Below are 15,818 nucleotides of genomic sequence, written 5' to 3'. Positions count from 1 at the left end.
ACTTGATTTACTAGGTCAATTAAATATTTATATTATTGCTTTCCAGTTGCTCTCTAATATGTGTTAAACACTCAGATTTTTTAAAATTGTTTTAATTAGTATTTTTTAATTTTAATTTCTTTCCTTTTTTTTCTTCACATTTACTACCTTCTCAATACAAATGTTTTTCTTTAAGCTGTAAGACCTTCAAAACATCATCTATCTGTTCATTATCGGCCATTAGGCAAACAAAAGGTAAGTCATATAATCTAATTTTGTTAATGGAACTTACTGCAACTCTAAGCAATCTAAAAACAAGTAAATAACCCCTTTCTACTCCAACAACCATAAACAGGCTATAATAAGGCTAACAGAAAATGCATCTCAGAAAACCGTTAGAAGTGCAAAAAGTCCATAAAGTAAAGCACACGGGTATGCAATAAGAAGCTGCTGTCCTTCCATAGCCAGTGCAGAGGTAAAAATTTTGGAGGCTGAAAAACTGCACCATCCAACAATAAACAGAGCTAAGAAAGTTCCCAGGATCCCCCTAGGAGAAAAAAACAAAACAAACACAACAAACTCCACTTGTTAATAAATGCAGCATCAAATCTTATGAAACTTCAGCTCATGTCTAGCAATTTGTTATTGATAAGATAACAGTCATTGAAAGAACCAAGGACTGACTAACAAAATGAAGGTCAAGCCTGAGAAACAAGTGAAAATAGTATCAGGAAACAAAAAGGTAGTTTCTTCTGCATGGATAAAAGCAGCAGCGTCATCAGAAGTACTTCTAAAAGGACAATGCATTTCCAAATAAATCTTCTGGGCTCCAGCAAATGCAGCAGCTAAAGTTTAATCTTAAAGTTAGCAAAGATCTTATTGCAGCCAAAATTATCTTGTAGAAGTTGTTAGGATCTAAAATGACAGTACAGACTCATTCTTCCATCAGGCAGCCTGATAACCTGTAGGGATTGCATTTTCTAAGCACAGGACACAGGTTTTAAGTGTGCCTCAGACTGAGAATAGGGCAATGAGGCTCTTAAAGAATCACATCTCAGATGACTGGGCAGAAAGGTGATGACTGCCTCCCAGAAGACAGTTCAACTGGACTTTTGAAAAAAGGTACACATTGAGTGGAAAGGGATGAGAAGTGAACCACTGAGGAAAAATATTTTGCTTATCCTGGCATCCTTCTCTGCACACTGCAAAGATGGTGGCTTTCCACACTGCCCCATGGTGACAGCTGGGCCCTTCTGAATTTAGATTCTACCACCTCTCAGGTGCAGGGTGGCCTGGAGATCTGATGATTATGGGACTATGTCAAAAGCCCACTGAAGTATTCCTGCAGGTTACAGAGAGCTGAATATTAAACATTATTGGAACAAAATCTTGCCAATAAATAATGTTTCACTTACGCTTTCTTTTCACTCTGTATTTGCAGCTTGCTACTGTAAAATGCATGAGACCATGTGTGTAATTTGCTTCTGAAACACATAATGAGATCAGTTGTGTTACACCCTTTTGCTATGTTACTCTCAAGGACTTTGAGAGTAAATGAACACTTACTGCTTGCCAAATGACTTCCTGGTGCCTCACTCTTCCAAAGTATCAGCGAAACAGAGCCAGACATGAGAAAAGGACTACAAATATTTAAGTCCATTTATCAGAAATAATCTCCACTACTATTCTTATTGCAATTAAACCATGATGAGTAAAGCTCTCCTTATTTCATTGTCTTAGTTTACTTAATGCAATCATATCACATAAAATAGCTGATTTCTTGGCAATCCAGTCTCCAGGTCAATAAGGTACTTGATATTGTCATCTCTTGGGACTTTGGGGAAGGAAAGAATTGATTTTAAGGTGACTCAGCACCTCATTGCAACTTCAATCTGTTAAAAATAAAACATTAAAGACCATGTGATTTAATATCCCCAGTTTAAGTGTTCTTTAAACCTATACAGCAATGTTCAGGGAAATTACAATAGGCTCTGTGAACCAACTTCCTGGCTTCTGCTCCCAGGGGAGATGCTAAGATGCTCACCTAAATAGCCAGAAATTCAGAGCTGGTATGGATGGCCCTTTGAGTAGGTACCCATACTAGTAGAGGAATGGGATGAAACAGCAACATCCTGTGCGATGACAATTTTTAGCTAGTATAATGACTCTTTAGGGGGCTATCACAAGGCAGTACAATTTAGAGCTGTGGCTGCTCTGCCTTGCAATGAAGTCCAATGGCCTCTCATGGTTTGTTCCAGGACTGGCAGTGAGCATGATAGAAAGGTGACATAAAATCATATTGGAGCCAAGAGATACCTCTGTGCACTTATAAATTCAGGCCTTGATCTAACAGCATGTTACTGCCAAAAGGAATGGTTTGCTTTATCAGAGAGCTTGTGCCTGGCATGTCCATGAGAGCCAAATCCTCAAACATTAAAGAAGGGCAAAAGAAAAATGTCATGCTCATAGCAACCAAGAGGACTAGGGGTATACTGGAGTGAGACTGAGTTGGGGGACAGACACAAGGGGACCCAGTCCTCTCATAAACCTGCAGATGTGGTCACCAAATGGATCCTTTGCATCAGCTGGGTCTAAGGTTTTCTTTCTCCACTTTTACATTTATTTCTTTCTCTGTTTAGTTAGGAAATGGCTTGGTCATTCTCTATAGGAATTTGATAGTGTCATGGTTTGACATGATAGCCTTTTCTGGTAAGGAGGAAGGGGCTGTAAAGGTGGCTCCTGTAATAAACTGCTCGCAACTCTCCCCAGCTCTGAGCCAGACCCACTTCTGGGGCTGAGCCAATTAGACACCTCCACGATCACTTCTTAAGAAGAAGCCGGAAGAGGAGGTTTCTTCCTCCATCTCTTTCTTTCTTCTGCCCCTTCTTTTTCTTGTGGCTGGTGGTGGTGCAAGGAGTAGGAACAGTGAGAGAAACAACCATGTGGACTCCAAAGTCAGTGATGAAAGAGAGGAGGAGGTGTGCTGGAGCAGAGACTCCCCTGAATTCTACAGAGAGGACTGGTGAAGATGAGATTTCATTTCTTTAAAGACTCCATATCAGCGGTAGAGACTTATTTTGACTCATTTTGCCCCATATCAGGGGCAGAGACTCATTCTGCTAAAGGTGGCCCCAGACCAGGGACAGCGATTCACTTCATTAAAGGCACCGAGCCAGGGACAGTGACTATGACCGGAGGAGGCCATGTCCCATGGGGGTGACCAAACCACTTCACTGCAGACCCCGAGGCAAGGGCAGTGATTTTCTTCTTTAAAACTATGGCCAGAAGAGGCTGTGTCTCGAAGGAGGGACCCTTTATCACTATGGCCGGAGCAGGCCGTGTCCCTAGGAAGGGACCTGGTATCCACAGCTGTAACTGTAGGGAGGAACCCACGATAAAGCAGCTCATTAAATTTATGCCCAGAAGAGGCCTTGTCCTGAGGGAGAGACCCTGCAACTGCAGAAACTGCAACCACGGTGAAGAATCCACGCCAGAGATATTCACCAAGGACTGCATCCCGTGTGAGGGAACCTGTATCGGCAGAAGCCGCAGCTGCTGGGAACAACCCACACCAGAGAAGTTCATTAAGGACTGTGTCCCAGGGGAGGAACCCCGTGTTGGAGCAGGGGAAGAATGCCAGGAGTCATCCTCATCTGAGAAGAGAGAAGTGGCAGAGCCCATCTGTGAGAGGCTGACCACATTCCCCATTCCCTGCCCTCCTGAGCCGTTGAGGTGGGGGAGGAAGTAGAGATATCGGGAGCAGTGAGCTGGGCCCGGGAAGAAAGGAGGGATGGGGGAGGGAGATCTTAAAGTGCTGGTTGTAATTTTCTCATCATCCTACTCCCTTTTTGCTTTTATTCTGTTCTGTTTCTTGTAGAATAAACTTTCCTACTTTCTAAGTCAAGTACTGGAGTCTGTTTTGCCTGGAACCGTAATTGGTAGCGAGTCCTCCCTGCCCTTGTCTTAATCCACAACAACCTTGCTTATCTTTTTACTCCCATTTTGTTGGGGCCTCCACCATCCAATGATGGTGGGGGTGAATGGGGGCACCGAGCAAGAGACTGTTGTGATGCTGCTGTGCTAGCTGGGCCAAACCACTACAGATAGTAAAGAATTGTTGCTTTTTCTTCCCAGGAAAAAAGTCTGCTGATGTTTCTGTCAGAAAGATGTCTCAATCAGCCTGGGCTCAGACATGATATCTGCATAGATGGGCACAAATAAATCTGTTTCCATGCAAGTTTGCACAATACAACTGCTTTTCCCTTTGATACTATTTAGCACACAAAATGTTTCATATTTTGCTTTACTCAGCTACAGTGAAATGGCTAATCACGAAAACTGAAAATTGTTGGATTAATATGAAACTTCATAATAGATGTGTGTGTTATCTTCCATATATTTTCTATGAAAACAAATATTAAAAATAGTTCTTTACATTATGAAATAGACAGAAATAACATTTTTACAAATTTTTTAAAAATCATAAATGTGTTGTTTTTTCTTCACCATTTAAAATAAGTTTTAAAATTAAAAATAAGGAAATGTATGTTGGATTTGAAAGCTGCCACTTAATTTTCATAGCATGTTTGTGACAGTTAACCTTGGCATGTGCTGTGAACAAGCAGTTTCATGTAGTGCTTGAGAAAGGACTGCAGAACCCTGTAGAGAGGCACTTAATGTTACGAATTCATTTCAGAAATAATGGTTTGATTTTGTAAAGAGTATCACTGTGTGGTACTTACAGATTTTCAAAATATGTGCATTCTGTAATTTCATAGCAGTTTACAAATGTGTGGTGTGTGCTTGAGGATTCCTTGTACAGAAAATGGTACCCTATGCTGTTGTAACAGCTGGTTTGGAGTTCACCCCATCTGTTCTACTATTATGTTTCTGCACCTTTTATTAGGGTGGATTAAACAGGTTAATCAAGAAAATACGGAAAGTGTAGAAGAGTAGAGAATAAATGACTTCTACAGTGTCACAACTATTCATTGGAGTACAGGTGAGATGTCTGAGGACTGGAAGATGGTCAATGTCACTCCAGTCTTCAAAAAGGGCAAGAAGGACAACCTGGGAAACTACAGGCCAGTCAGCCTCACCTCCATCACTGGAAAGGTAATGGAACAATTCATCCTAGATGAGTCCTAAAGACACAAAGGATAAGATGGTTGTTTAGGGGAGCCAACATGGACTCACTAAGGGGAAATCCTGCTTGACCAACCTGATAGCCTTCTCTAATGGAATGACAGAATGATTAGGATGAGCAGCGGATGTCATCTACCTTGACTTTAGCAAAGCTTTTGACACCATCTCCCATTACATCCTCAGAAAGCTCAGGCAGTGTGGCTTGGATGAGTGGACAGTGAGGTGGATCGAGAGCTGGCTGAATGACAGAGCCCAGAGGGTGGTGATCAATGGCACGGAATAGAGTTGGAGGCCTGTGGCCAGTGGAGTTCCACAGGGATCGGTTCTGGGGCCAGTCTTGTTCAACATCTTCATCAATGACCTGGATGAGGGGACAGAGTGTACCCTCAGCAGGTTGGCTGATGACACCAAACTGGGAGGACTGGCTGATTCCCCAGAAGGCTGTGCTGCCATTCAACAGGATCTAGACTGGCTTGAGAGTTGGACAGAGAGGAACTTCATGAGGTTCAACAAGGACAAGTGCAGAGTCCTGCACCTTGGGAGGAACAACCCCACACACCAGTACAGGCTGGGGGTTGACCTGCTGGAGAGCAGCTCTGCAGAGAGAGACCTGGGAGTTCTGGTTGATAATAAACTGAACATGAGCCAGCAATGTGCCCTCATGGCCAAGAAGGCCAATGACATCCTGGGATGCATCAAGAAGTGTGAGCAGCAGGTCAAGGGAGGTTCTGCTCCCCCTCTACTCTGCCCTGGTGAGGCCTCATCTGGAGTCCTGTGTCCATTTCTGGGCTCCCCAGCTCAAGAGGGACCGAACTTTTGGAGAGAGTCTGGTGGAGGGCTACTGAGATGATTAGGGGACAGAAGCATCTCTCTTATGATGAAAGACTGTGAGACCTGGGGCTGTTTAGCCTGGAGAAGACTAAGGGGGAACTTATCAATGCTTATAAGTACCTAAAGGGAAGGTGTTGAGAAGATGAGAAGAGCCTTTTTTCTGTAGTGCCCTGTGACAAGAGGTAACAGGCACAAGCTGTAAAACAAAAAATTTCACTTCAACATTGGGAGAAACTTCTTTCCTGTGAGGGTGATGGAGCATATGCACAGGCTGCCCAGGAAGGTTGTAGAGTCTCCTTCTCTAGAAGGTTTCAAAACCCACCTGGATACGTTCCTGTGTGACCTGATTGAGGTGAACCTGATTTAGAATAGGGTTGGACTACATGATGCCCAGAGGCCCCTTCCAGTCACTACCATTCTGTGATCTTATCGAGGACAGCTTAGAAACATCATAGCTCCAGCTAAACATGTGACAAGGACTGTGCAAAAATCTTTATCCCACCATACAATTTCCTTAAGAAATAACATAAACATATATAAATTGCTGCTTTTCAAAAAAAAGCCAAACCAGGGGCACTCTCTTATTCATCAACTGCCAAGTCCCATACATTGGAAAGTTAAAAATGTGAGCGAGCAACGAACACTAAGGAGGGGAATCATTATTAATAATCTGTTAACAACAGATAAAGGTAATGCTCAAGGCCTCAGGCAAGACCTGGAGCTTCCATGTACTTTGCTGTATGTGAGCAGTGAAGTAAACACAATCTGTGTCTCAAGAGGCTCACCAAATGAGGAGGAAGGAGATGCTTGCATACAAATTTCCTATTCATAGGCATATTACTGAACATTCCCACATACACACAGATACATACACCCACATACATTTCAAAGTTTTCAGTTATTTTCAAGTTTGCAATTACACCACAGCTATACCTCTGAGTATACAACTTTACTACATCTTAAACAATTGTTCTAATGCTCCAAATCATTAAGGGTTGCTTAATTATTTCATTCTGTCACACACAACCAGTCTATAGAAGGAAAGGAAGCATGATAATGAGATCCTGATGCTATGAACAAAAAAAAAAAGAACAGGAGAATCAGCTATATAAAATCAAAGTTTGTCAGTCACTTTTAAAGTTGATGCCTGAATTTTGCCACTGTTGCCTTTATAAATCAAAAATCACAATTGAAAGTGCTATAAAAATTAAAAGCACTCAGTCCAAGTTGGAAACAGTGGAATTAATGGCTCATATTAAAATGAATATGTCAAACACAAGTCAGTTTTGTCCATTACCACCTACCTCCACAAACGAAATGGCATTTTTCTTCACAGATTTGGAAGCCAAATTCACTACTTAACCATTTACAAAATGTTCTGCACAGCACAAGTGTTCTGACTTGCTGTCCTCTGTATGACTCCTGTTGCCATAAACTTAACATACTTAAGTAAGGCTACTTACTGTAGTGACAAGACCACTGAAGAAGAGGACAGGATCACCATGGGCAGCAGGCAATAGCCCAAGACACTTGCAACACAGCCACGTGAGACTCCTGAGACGCTCATCAGGTTCAGCAGGGCATGAATAGCAAGGCACCCAGTAGCACTCACGCCATACACATAGCCAAAATGAACTTTTCCTGCCTGAAATAAATATGAGTAGGCATGAAGCATCAGAAGTGAGCAAGTGATGGCACAGTGGTAGGAGAAGACAGAAGGCAAGCACAAGGTTTGTTACTTTTTCTTGTTGACACTCTTTCCCCGCTTCGCCTACATGAGCTCAATTGTAAACCACAGCTGGTAACTTTGTGTGATTTTTGGGAAGGTCTAAGTGGTAAAAAACAGAAGAAATTATGGAAAGCAGATTTTAGTATCAGGAAACATCTTTCAAAGAGGTGTGTATGGGGCTGTGGAAAAGTGTCCTAACTACAACGATGACCTGGATTATTTCATAAGCTTCACATTTTATTACAAACCTTCATGCTTAAGCAAGCCTGCAAAAAACTAGTAAAACTTTGCTGAAAGTATGCTGGGTTTCAGGGTGAATGTGTCCATTTGTGCTCTTGATTACGATAAGACAGACATATCTCTGTAATTAGATCAATACAACATGTTCATTTTAACATAAACCTGAGTAGAAACTGTCTTACGAAGGTTAGGTCAGGTACAGACAGGTTGCCTATATCTTCACAACGTCCTGAATGTTGTCCTTTTCTCCACCTCTGCATTCCACTATAAAAGAATAATCTCTTCCTGAACTAACAGCATAAGAAATCTTCCTGCTTAGGTACAGAGTCCTTTGCTGGTATTTGCATACTGCTGGTGTAAAATAATCAGGAAAAACTTCTTCACGAAATAAAATTGATAGCTAGAGGTAACATAGGAAAGCAGTACTAGCTTAGAGTATTATCAATTATAATTTCAGTCATTAAAGGTTTCTAGTAAGTTTAACATCTGAAACAGTTTGAGGCAGCTTTTACTACAGTCCAACTAAGAAAAGCTCCATCTCAAACAGATGCAACAACTACAATCTAATACTTCACACTGTTTCAGTAAGTTTGATTATTCCACATACCACTATTTAGCAGTTTAGTTCAAGATTATAAAGTTACTGAGAGAGAGATGAAGGGAGGACTAGCACTAGCAGCTAACTGAAATCTCCACTTAGTGAAATATTTGATTTTGGTGCAGGAGAATGAGAAAAAAAACCCCAGCTGAACATATTGGCTCAAATTCTAGTTTTTCTTAACACATGTAAATATATTGACCCACACACATGGGAATGCTCTCAGTTAACAGTGATGTAAGCAAAACCAGAATCAAGCTTGATTAGTCTGTCAGGCTTTGATGAATGGAAAGGGCTAAATTCTTCCTGGGTAAGGAACAAGGTTAGAAGAAAGTCAGACTTTGTGATCTTGTTTGCATCTGCCTAGAATGGACACTACCATCCTTAGCTTAAGTGGATGGGGAAATCTGATTTCATGCAAATGACTATGTAACATGCAAAGCAGCTGGGACTCGGGCTTCTGCTAACTTTTGCATTGCCACTGTTTCTCTATCTGCAATGGAACTGCCTTGTTTTACACTGGTACGAGAAAGATCAAGTGCTGCTGCCAGGCTGATAGAAAGCTTTTCTTCTCAGTGCTCTGAAAAAACTGCTGCCATTTGAAGAAAATCTTTGCATATTTTTCCATAGTTAAAATGCTGAAACTAAATAAAATTTATAAATTATTTTTGGAAACAAGCTCTCAACCAAATTATGTTCCTGATGGTATTAGAAGAGAATTATTCAAGTAGAGAAGGATATCATAGCTTACACAACTGAAGTGCCACTTTAGCATTCAAATGCATCTGAGATAAAATGAGCAGCCTGAATTTATAAGATGGCCCATGGAAATCTCATAGACTTATTTCAGTGAATTTGTGGCATAAAAACACTGAATTGTATCAGAGGAGTTCTGCTAGCCCAAAACTGAAGTATTAAAAATAGCTGTTTTCCTAATAACACTTAAAACGCTTCATATCCCAAAACAAATATGATAATTAAAGTACTTTATTTCGATAGCAGTAGTTTAATATTCATTGTAATTGTTGGCTACTCAGGGAGCAAATTCAACAGTAATAACTTTTTCCCCCCCATTCTTTCTGTTAGCTTTCCTTCCATTTCCCTGATTATGATCAACACTTTCTCTTTTTATTCCCTTTATATCTTTATTTCTCTAGGTGGAAAATAACCTGTCTTCTCTAGCTTCCCACTTTCTTTTCCTTTTATTCTCTTACCTCCTGCCTCTTCCACCTTTTTAAAAGACTTTTATTTTTATGGGAACATAAATAATAATAATACTTGCCATTTATATTGCAGTTTGCACATTCAAAGCACTGCACTGACATTACAAATTGAGTAAGAACTTGCAAGAGTCTTCTGATTCAGCGCTATCTACCACAGTGGAAATGGAGAATTAGAGCCCTGTTTCTCCCACCTCAGTTGCAGAGCAGTAAAGCCCTTCCCAGAATGGTTCCACCTTATCCTTATCTGATGAATTGCTGCCAACAATCAGAGCTGTACTTCAGCAGCACTGGAGAGCTCTTATTGTCAGTGATAAATAGATGAATTTGGAGTACTGTACAATCTTTATTGAACTTTCCTCCTGTAGGAAAGCTATATTCATAAAGAGGAAAGAGGTTAAACAAAGGCTACCATATTTTTGCTTAGCAGATGATGTAAAAAAGAATGTAAACTAAGAAAGGACTGACAAAATTGATAGGAAGGTACTGCAAATTTGAGATGGGAAGGAAAGGCTGTTTCCATTTCCATTTCCTTTTTCAAATTATTCTAGTTACATACAGATTTTTTTTTGTATCTCTGCACTTTCCAAAACATTGAGAGAATATAATTTCAAAGCATTAGAAAGAACGTCAGAAAAACTGGTCTGCTATGGCTTTTTATATGCTTCAGGTGTTCAGAGCCTCCCCCAGATGTACACTGTGCAGATCTGTTTCTTGTTCGTATTAAATCCCATCCCAAAAAATGGTGCGGTCTTTTCTTTCCACTAAAAGCAGTACATTACCTGTATTACATCTACTTTACATTTAACCTTTATGCATGCACTTCCAAAGCAAGGAGACATTTTAATATATAACCTCAGAACAAATGACAGCAACTGACTCATTTTACACCAGTGCTACCTCTTCTGCAGCTTCACATGCATTATTACCTAGGCATTAGCTTGTTAGAAGAGAAATCACTTAAGATTTCTACCACATCCTACCAGCAGCAGGGTTGCTCCAAGGGCCAAACAGAAAACCATAGGTCCAGTGAGGTCTGTCTCGTTCATAATGCTACCATCTGCCGGCTTCATTGGATTTAGAACTGTCAATGTTTTTTGCCATATATGCTCAAAGTTGATCCCAAGTTCTGCAACGAGAAATTTCTGAGTTGATAAACACTCAAAAGAAAACAATGCTTTTACAGAAACCCATTAGATACCACAAAACTCCAAATGGGTAAAGAAATTAATTGCTTTAATTAAGATAATATTGTAGCGCGACATATTCTATAGCAGGAATACAATGTCCCTGCTATATACTCAGTATGACTGAGAGTCAGCTCTGAGTTTAAACTGGAGTATTAATTTATTAAAGTCAATTTTAGACAGTGAACCAAAAAATGTCCTCAGCATTTTTGAGTTAATATTTGGTTTTCCTATATTTAAACCACATATATCTAATGCCACTCTAACTTAGGTGTTGAAAAATATGCTAATTAACAGTAACTGCAGAATTCAAGATACTCCAGAACGTCGAGGACAGAGATATATGCTTTAATTCTGGCAAATCTGACAAGAGATGCATCTTAAGCCTGAACTGCCAGAGGCACTTAAAATTGACATTCTTCCCTTCAAGGTAAGTTAATAATACTTTGTACAGAGCTTTATAAGCTGTTTTTGTTGTTGTTGTGATGGTGGTGGTGGTGGGTTTTTTGCGTTAAAAAGAAATTACTGAGGACCTCCACAACCAGAACAAAATTCTGCCCCATGAAAGGCAATGGGAATTCTGCCCTTAACTTCACTGGGGCAGATTTCACTTATAAATTCTGCAGAAATACTTCAGCTTGCAAGAGCAATCTTCCCTGAGATGCTCCAGTAAATGAAAAGTAATCTTCAAAACTGGGTGCCAGTATTTCTGAGACTGACAGTATGTTAGATGTACTTGGAAATCCAAGTCTTTACCTTATTCCACTGATCCATCAGCTCCAGCTGAGCCAAAATATTACATAAACAAAGTTATTCTGAATTAAAACATGTGTCTTTGGTCAGGTTCAGGTAGTGCACAGATAGGAACATGTCTGAAGCCCTGTGGATCAGAAGCAGTTGTACTCTGATATTCTTTCCACAGGGTGAGCTACATGTGGACTTAGATGTTTAGAGGTCTGAGAGGTCGAGATCTAGGAGTTATATCTATATCAAAGTGATCTTGTTGGTCTTAAAACAGCAGTAATATCTTCTAAGTTGTAAAAACTCCACTTACCTTCCAGTATGCAAAAGCAAGTTGAATATGTTCTTTTTACATTATTTTGGAAAAAAAAAAATCACAAATGAATTATCTGATTTTTTTATTGTAGTGCAAGTATTTTGTAAACTAAAAAAATAGATACTAGCATTAGGATGATTCGATCATTATAAATAATGATATTGCTCACTTAGTTAAATCATCGACTAATTGAAGCTGAAAGTGGCTTTCTCAATTTCTTTCCCACTGAAACAAGCTGTTTAGCATCTTCAAATTATGAAATGTACTATTAGATATGCAAAAAATATTATTATCAGTATTTATTAATTATAGACATCCTAATATGTATGCAAGATAAACTCAGGCTGGAAAAAAAGTATTTGGAAAAGTGAATGCAAAAATTATTGTTATGCTGTCATCTAGTGGCAGTAAAGTATATGCTATATACGCCATTGGGCTGAGTAATTCCACGAAGAAAATGTAGGTTTAGGGGCCAGGGGCTGTTGTTTGAAGCTCACACAGCCAGGCTTGGCAGCTCTGCTGCAGTTTCTGTAGTGACTGCCAGTAGCTGGCACAGAAAAGCGCAGGCAATCCCATGAACCATGCATATCAGCTGTGACTTTACCTTCTAACAAAGGAGGTTCCTCATCAAATCCATCAGCGTAACTAAGATCAGAGGGAGTGTCAGGACTGTATGTTGGCTGCAAAATCTGCCCCGTGTAACTCTGAGAGTACAGAGTCATTTCTGAGGGGGCAAAAGGACCAGCTGGAGGTTGCTCTCCTGTCTGTGTCCTAGGGCAAGAAGCAAATTACAGCAAAACAAGTAACTGTAGTGAGCAACTTCACAACAGCTTAGAGTGGCTCACCATATACTATGGTTTAAGTCTTTGTCTGTTTTCAATTTGAGGAAATTTTCTGTGCACAATACCCACTGTGCACAGTGAATGCTGAGCTTCTGTCTGCATGGTCTGTTGCCATCACACCTACTCTGTTGTGCCCATCCGGCTCAGGCAGTGGCATAGCGCAGGCCCCCAGGCTGGAGTTGAGAGGCAAAGGAATTTAGGAGCTGTGAGGGCATTCAAATTCAGGCACTCCTGACTCCAGCCTGGTGACATTCCTCAGATATGTCCATACTAATGAAAGGGACATATATTTAGATTTTTTTTTCTTGACTCTGAGAAGGAGCTTAAAGAATTTTCAGCAATATGTGCCCTTGAATCCACATTAATAACAGGAAGTTTAGTCACTCCACCTGTAACATCTGTACGTATAAAAGTAGCATTACATCAAATCCTTTTTAAAGAGAGGTTCAATTATAAGTAATTCTGCCTTGAGGTAAATCTAGGTGATCTCTTGAAGCTCTTTCATGCTCCTGCAAGCCCCAAAGCCAGAGGGATCCATCAGATGCCGAAAAGGGAAGCTGCAGCAACACCCAGTCTCCTACTACAGTCATATTGAAATCTCCTTAAGGTATAAACCCTCAAAACTTCTTTCCCTCAGGGTTCCCCTTCCATGGGCAGAAGTTACTAACAGGTTTTGAAAACATAACAAAAAAACCCCCACAAACCATTCCTCCCACCTTTCTACTGCTATGCTTGTATTTCTTCACTAAAACTTCCACTGAATTGATTATGCAACACTTTTTTGGCAATTGCATGCTGGTTTTTGCCATTAATTTCATTTGAGCATTGAGATCTAGTGTCTTTTTTCTCTCCCTCTCTCTTTTTTTTGTTTGTTTGTTTTCTAAAATACTCACTTTCTGCTTCCACAGACGTTTCCACTAGAACCATGACTGTTGTAACCTTCTTCCTGGTCATCTATGGTATAATTGGAGTGATAAAAGTCGAAGTGCAACTGATCAAAATTTGACATTCTGGTTGGAAATTTTTCTAGTTGGAAAAAATATTGTAAATATTGATAAAAGAGCAAACCTCAAAACCACAAACTCAACAGAATCATGCTGTAGAAACTTAAGAAAATTGAGCAGTGACAAAAAAGGAGTTTTATTTTCTTTTAACAAGATAATTTAGTCTTCTGTTACTGTTAATTATTGTATATTAATTTACAAGTGGTTTACAAGACTTCATCTCTTGTTACTGTTACAAAAAATAATGTAAGTAATCTTGAAAGAATCACAGAATTGTTTCAGCTGGAAGAGACCTTTAAGATCATCGAGTCCAGCCTTTGTCCCAGCCCTATCAACCACTAGACCATTTCCCTAAGTGCAACATTCACCTGTCTGTTAAATGTCTCCAGGGACGATGACTCCACCACCTCCCTGGGCAGCCCATTCCAGCGCCTGACAACCCATTCAGTCAAGAAATTCCTCCTCATATCCAGCCTGAACCTCCCCTGGTGCAATGTGAGGCCATTTCCTCTTGTTCTATTGCTTGTTACTAGGAAGAACAGACTGAACTACAGCTTCCTTTCAGGTAGTTGTAGAGAGTAATAAGGTCTCCCCTGAGCCTTCCTTTCTCTAGGCTAAACAGTCCCAGATCCCTCAACTGTTCCTCATATGAGATGTGCTCCAAATCCTTTACCGGCTTGGTAGCCTGCCTCTGGATCCTCACCAGCACCTCAATGTCCAAAAACTGGAGAGGCCCAAAACTGGACACAGTATTCGAGGTGCAGCCTCATCAAAGCCAAGTACAGGGGAATGATCACCTCCCTCCTCCTGCTGACAACACTGTTCCAGATACAGGATCTCAGGATGCCCTTGGCCTTCTTGGCCACCTGGACACACTGCTGGCTCATGTTCAGCCAGCTGTCAGTCAAAACTCCAAGCAAATTATTTGTTTAAACAGTTAATTATTGTACTTTAGAAAACAAAGACCATACTTGAACACTTAGAAATTAATGTTTTTAAGAAGTATTTTGGATTTCAAAAATGATTACTATTTTCAGCTATTTATGTTTTGCAATATTATATATGACTATCATAAAGCAATAGAAAAATACAAATATAGTCACAAAATTTGTGATTTCTGTTTAAAGACGCTGCAGCTGGCATTTTAGGAGTACCAGAGGAATATTCTGACTTACTAGCTACATGCCTTTGAAAAGGACAGTATACTGAATGCTTGAATAGTAAACATGTTAAAACATGTCTTTCATTCCTACTGACCCATACAGTTCAGATCTGTAGCTATGGACTGATTAGGCTGAGAAAGGAACAATATTGCCTATTTTTCCATCTAAATTGTGACTATTTTTAGAACTGTTTGAATTTTGCACACAATGGGCCCACTTCACATACTCTGTGTACAGGCAGGGCTGTTTATCTGGATCATATATAAGCTACATAAGAGATTAAGAACATTTGTTCTGTATCACCTCATGTACCTTTTGGCCTTAGAAAGTGTCTTAGATTGCAAAGATATGTTATTAATTCTTATATTTGGTTTAGGTATTTCTTATGTTATTAGCATGCCTGACTATAAATCTACAAAACAGCTTCAAAATTGGCAAGGCTGCCTTTCATACCTTGAGTAGGAGAATTCACAAGTTTAAAGACTGGCCCTCTTGCACCACAGTGTTACCTTTATGCTGAGCCACAGGTGGTAAAGATGTTACAGCAGCTTCAAGCACTTCAAGCACTGCATCAGTTCAGGGAGTTGGTGAGCCACTGAGGGGTTCAAGCTGGAAGGCACCCTCTGGAGCACCTGTTCCAATTCCCTGCCCAAAACAGGTAGTTCTGTTTAATGACGAGATCCCCCTATCCCTCTCTCCCCTCAGCTAATATTCTCCTGTGATTTAGGGAATGGTCTGAGCAGGATTTGCCTGTAAAGGCATAGATGTATGCATATGTTTCACCCCTTGGCCAGCATTTATGTAGTTAAACTCTTAAAATACA

The 15,818-nt window shown here is 40.2% G+C and overlaps 1 protein-coding gene across 1 annotated transcript; it reads right to left on the bottom strand.

The window, feature by feature from the left end:
* Window positions 1-363: 363 nt before the first annotated feature.
* On the bottom strand, window positions 364-13,837 carry YIPF7 (Yip1 domain family member 7). Its single transcript, XM_061993893.1, has 5 exons — window positions 13,722-13,837; window positions 12,591-12,757; window positions 10,726-10,871; window positions 7,419-7,600; window positions 364-526 (listed from the first exon to the last, which is right to left on the bottom strand). Exons 1-5 carry the CDS (start codon window positions 13,835-13,837, stop codon window positions 364-366), a joined length of 774 nt encoding a protein of 257 aa, XP_061849877.1.
* Between the last annotated feature and the right edge of the window lie 1,981 nt (window positions 13,838-15,818).

This window comes from Colius striatus, chromosome 3 (assembly GCF_028858725.1).
Source record: "Colius striatus isolate bColStr4 chromosome 3, bColStr4.1.hap1, whole genome shotgun sequence".
Classification (NCBI taxonomy): Eukaryota; Metazoa; Chordata; class Aves; order Coliiformes; family Coliidae; genus Colius; species Colius striatus.
The sequence above is the reverse complement of the archived record's forward strand: the minus strand, read 5'-3'. Positions and strand labels throughout refer to the sequence as shown.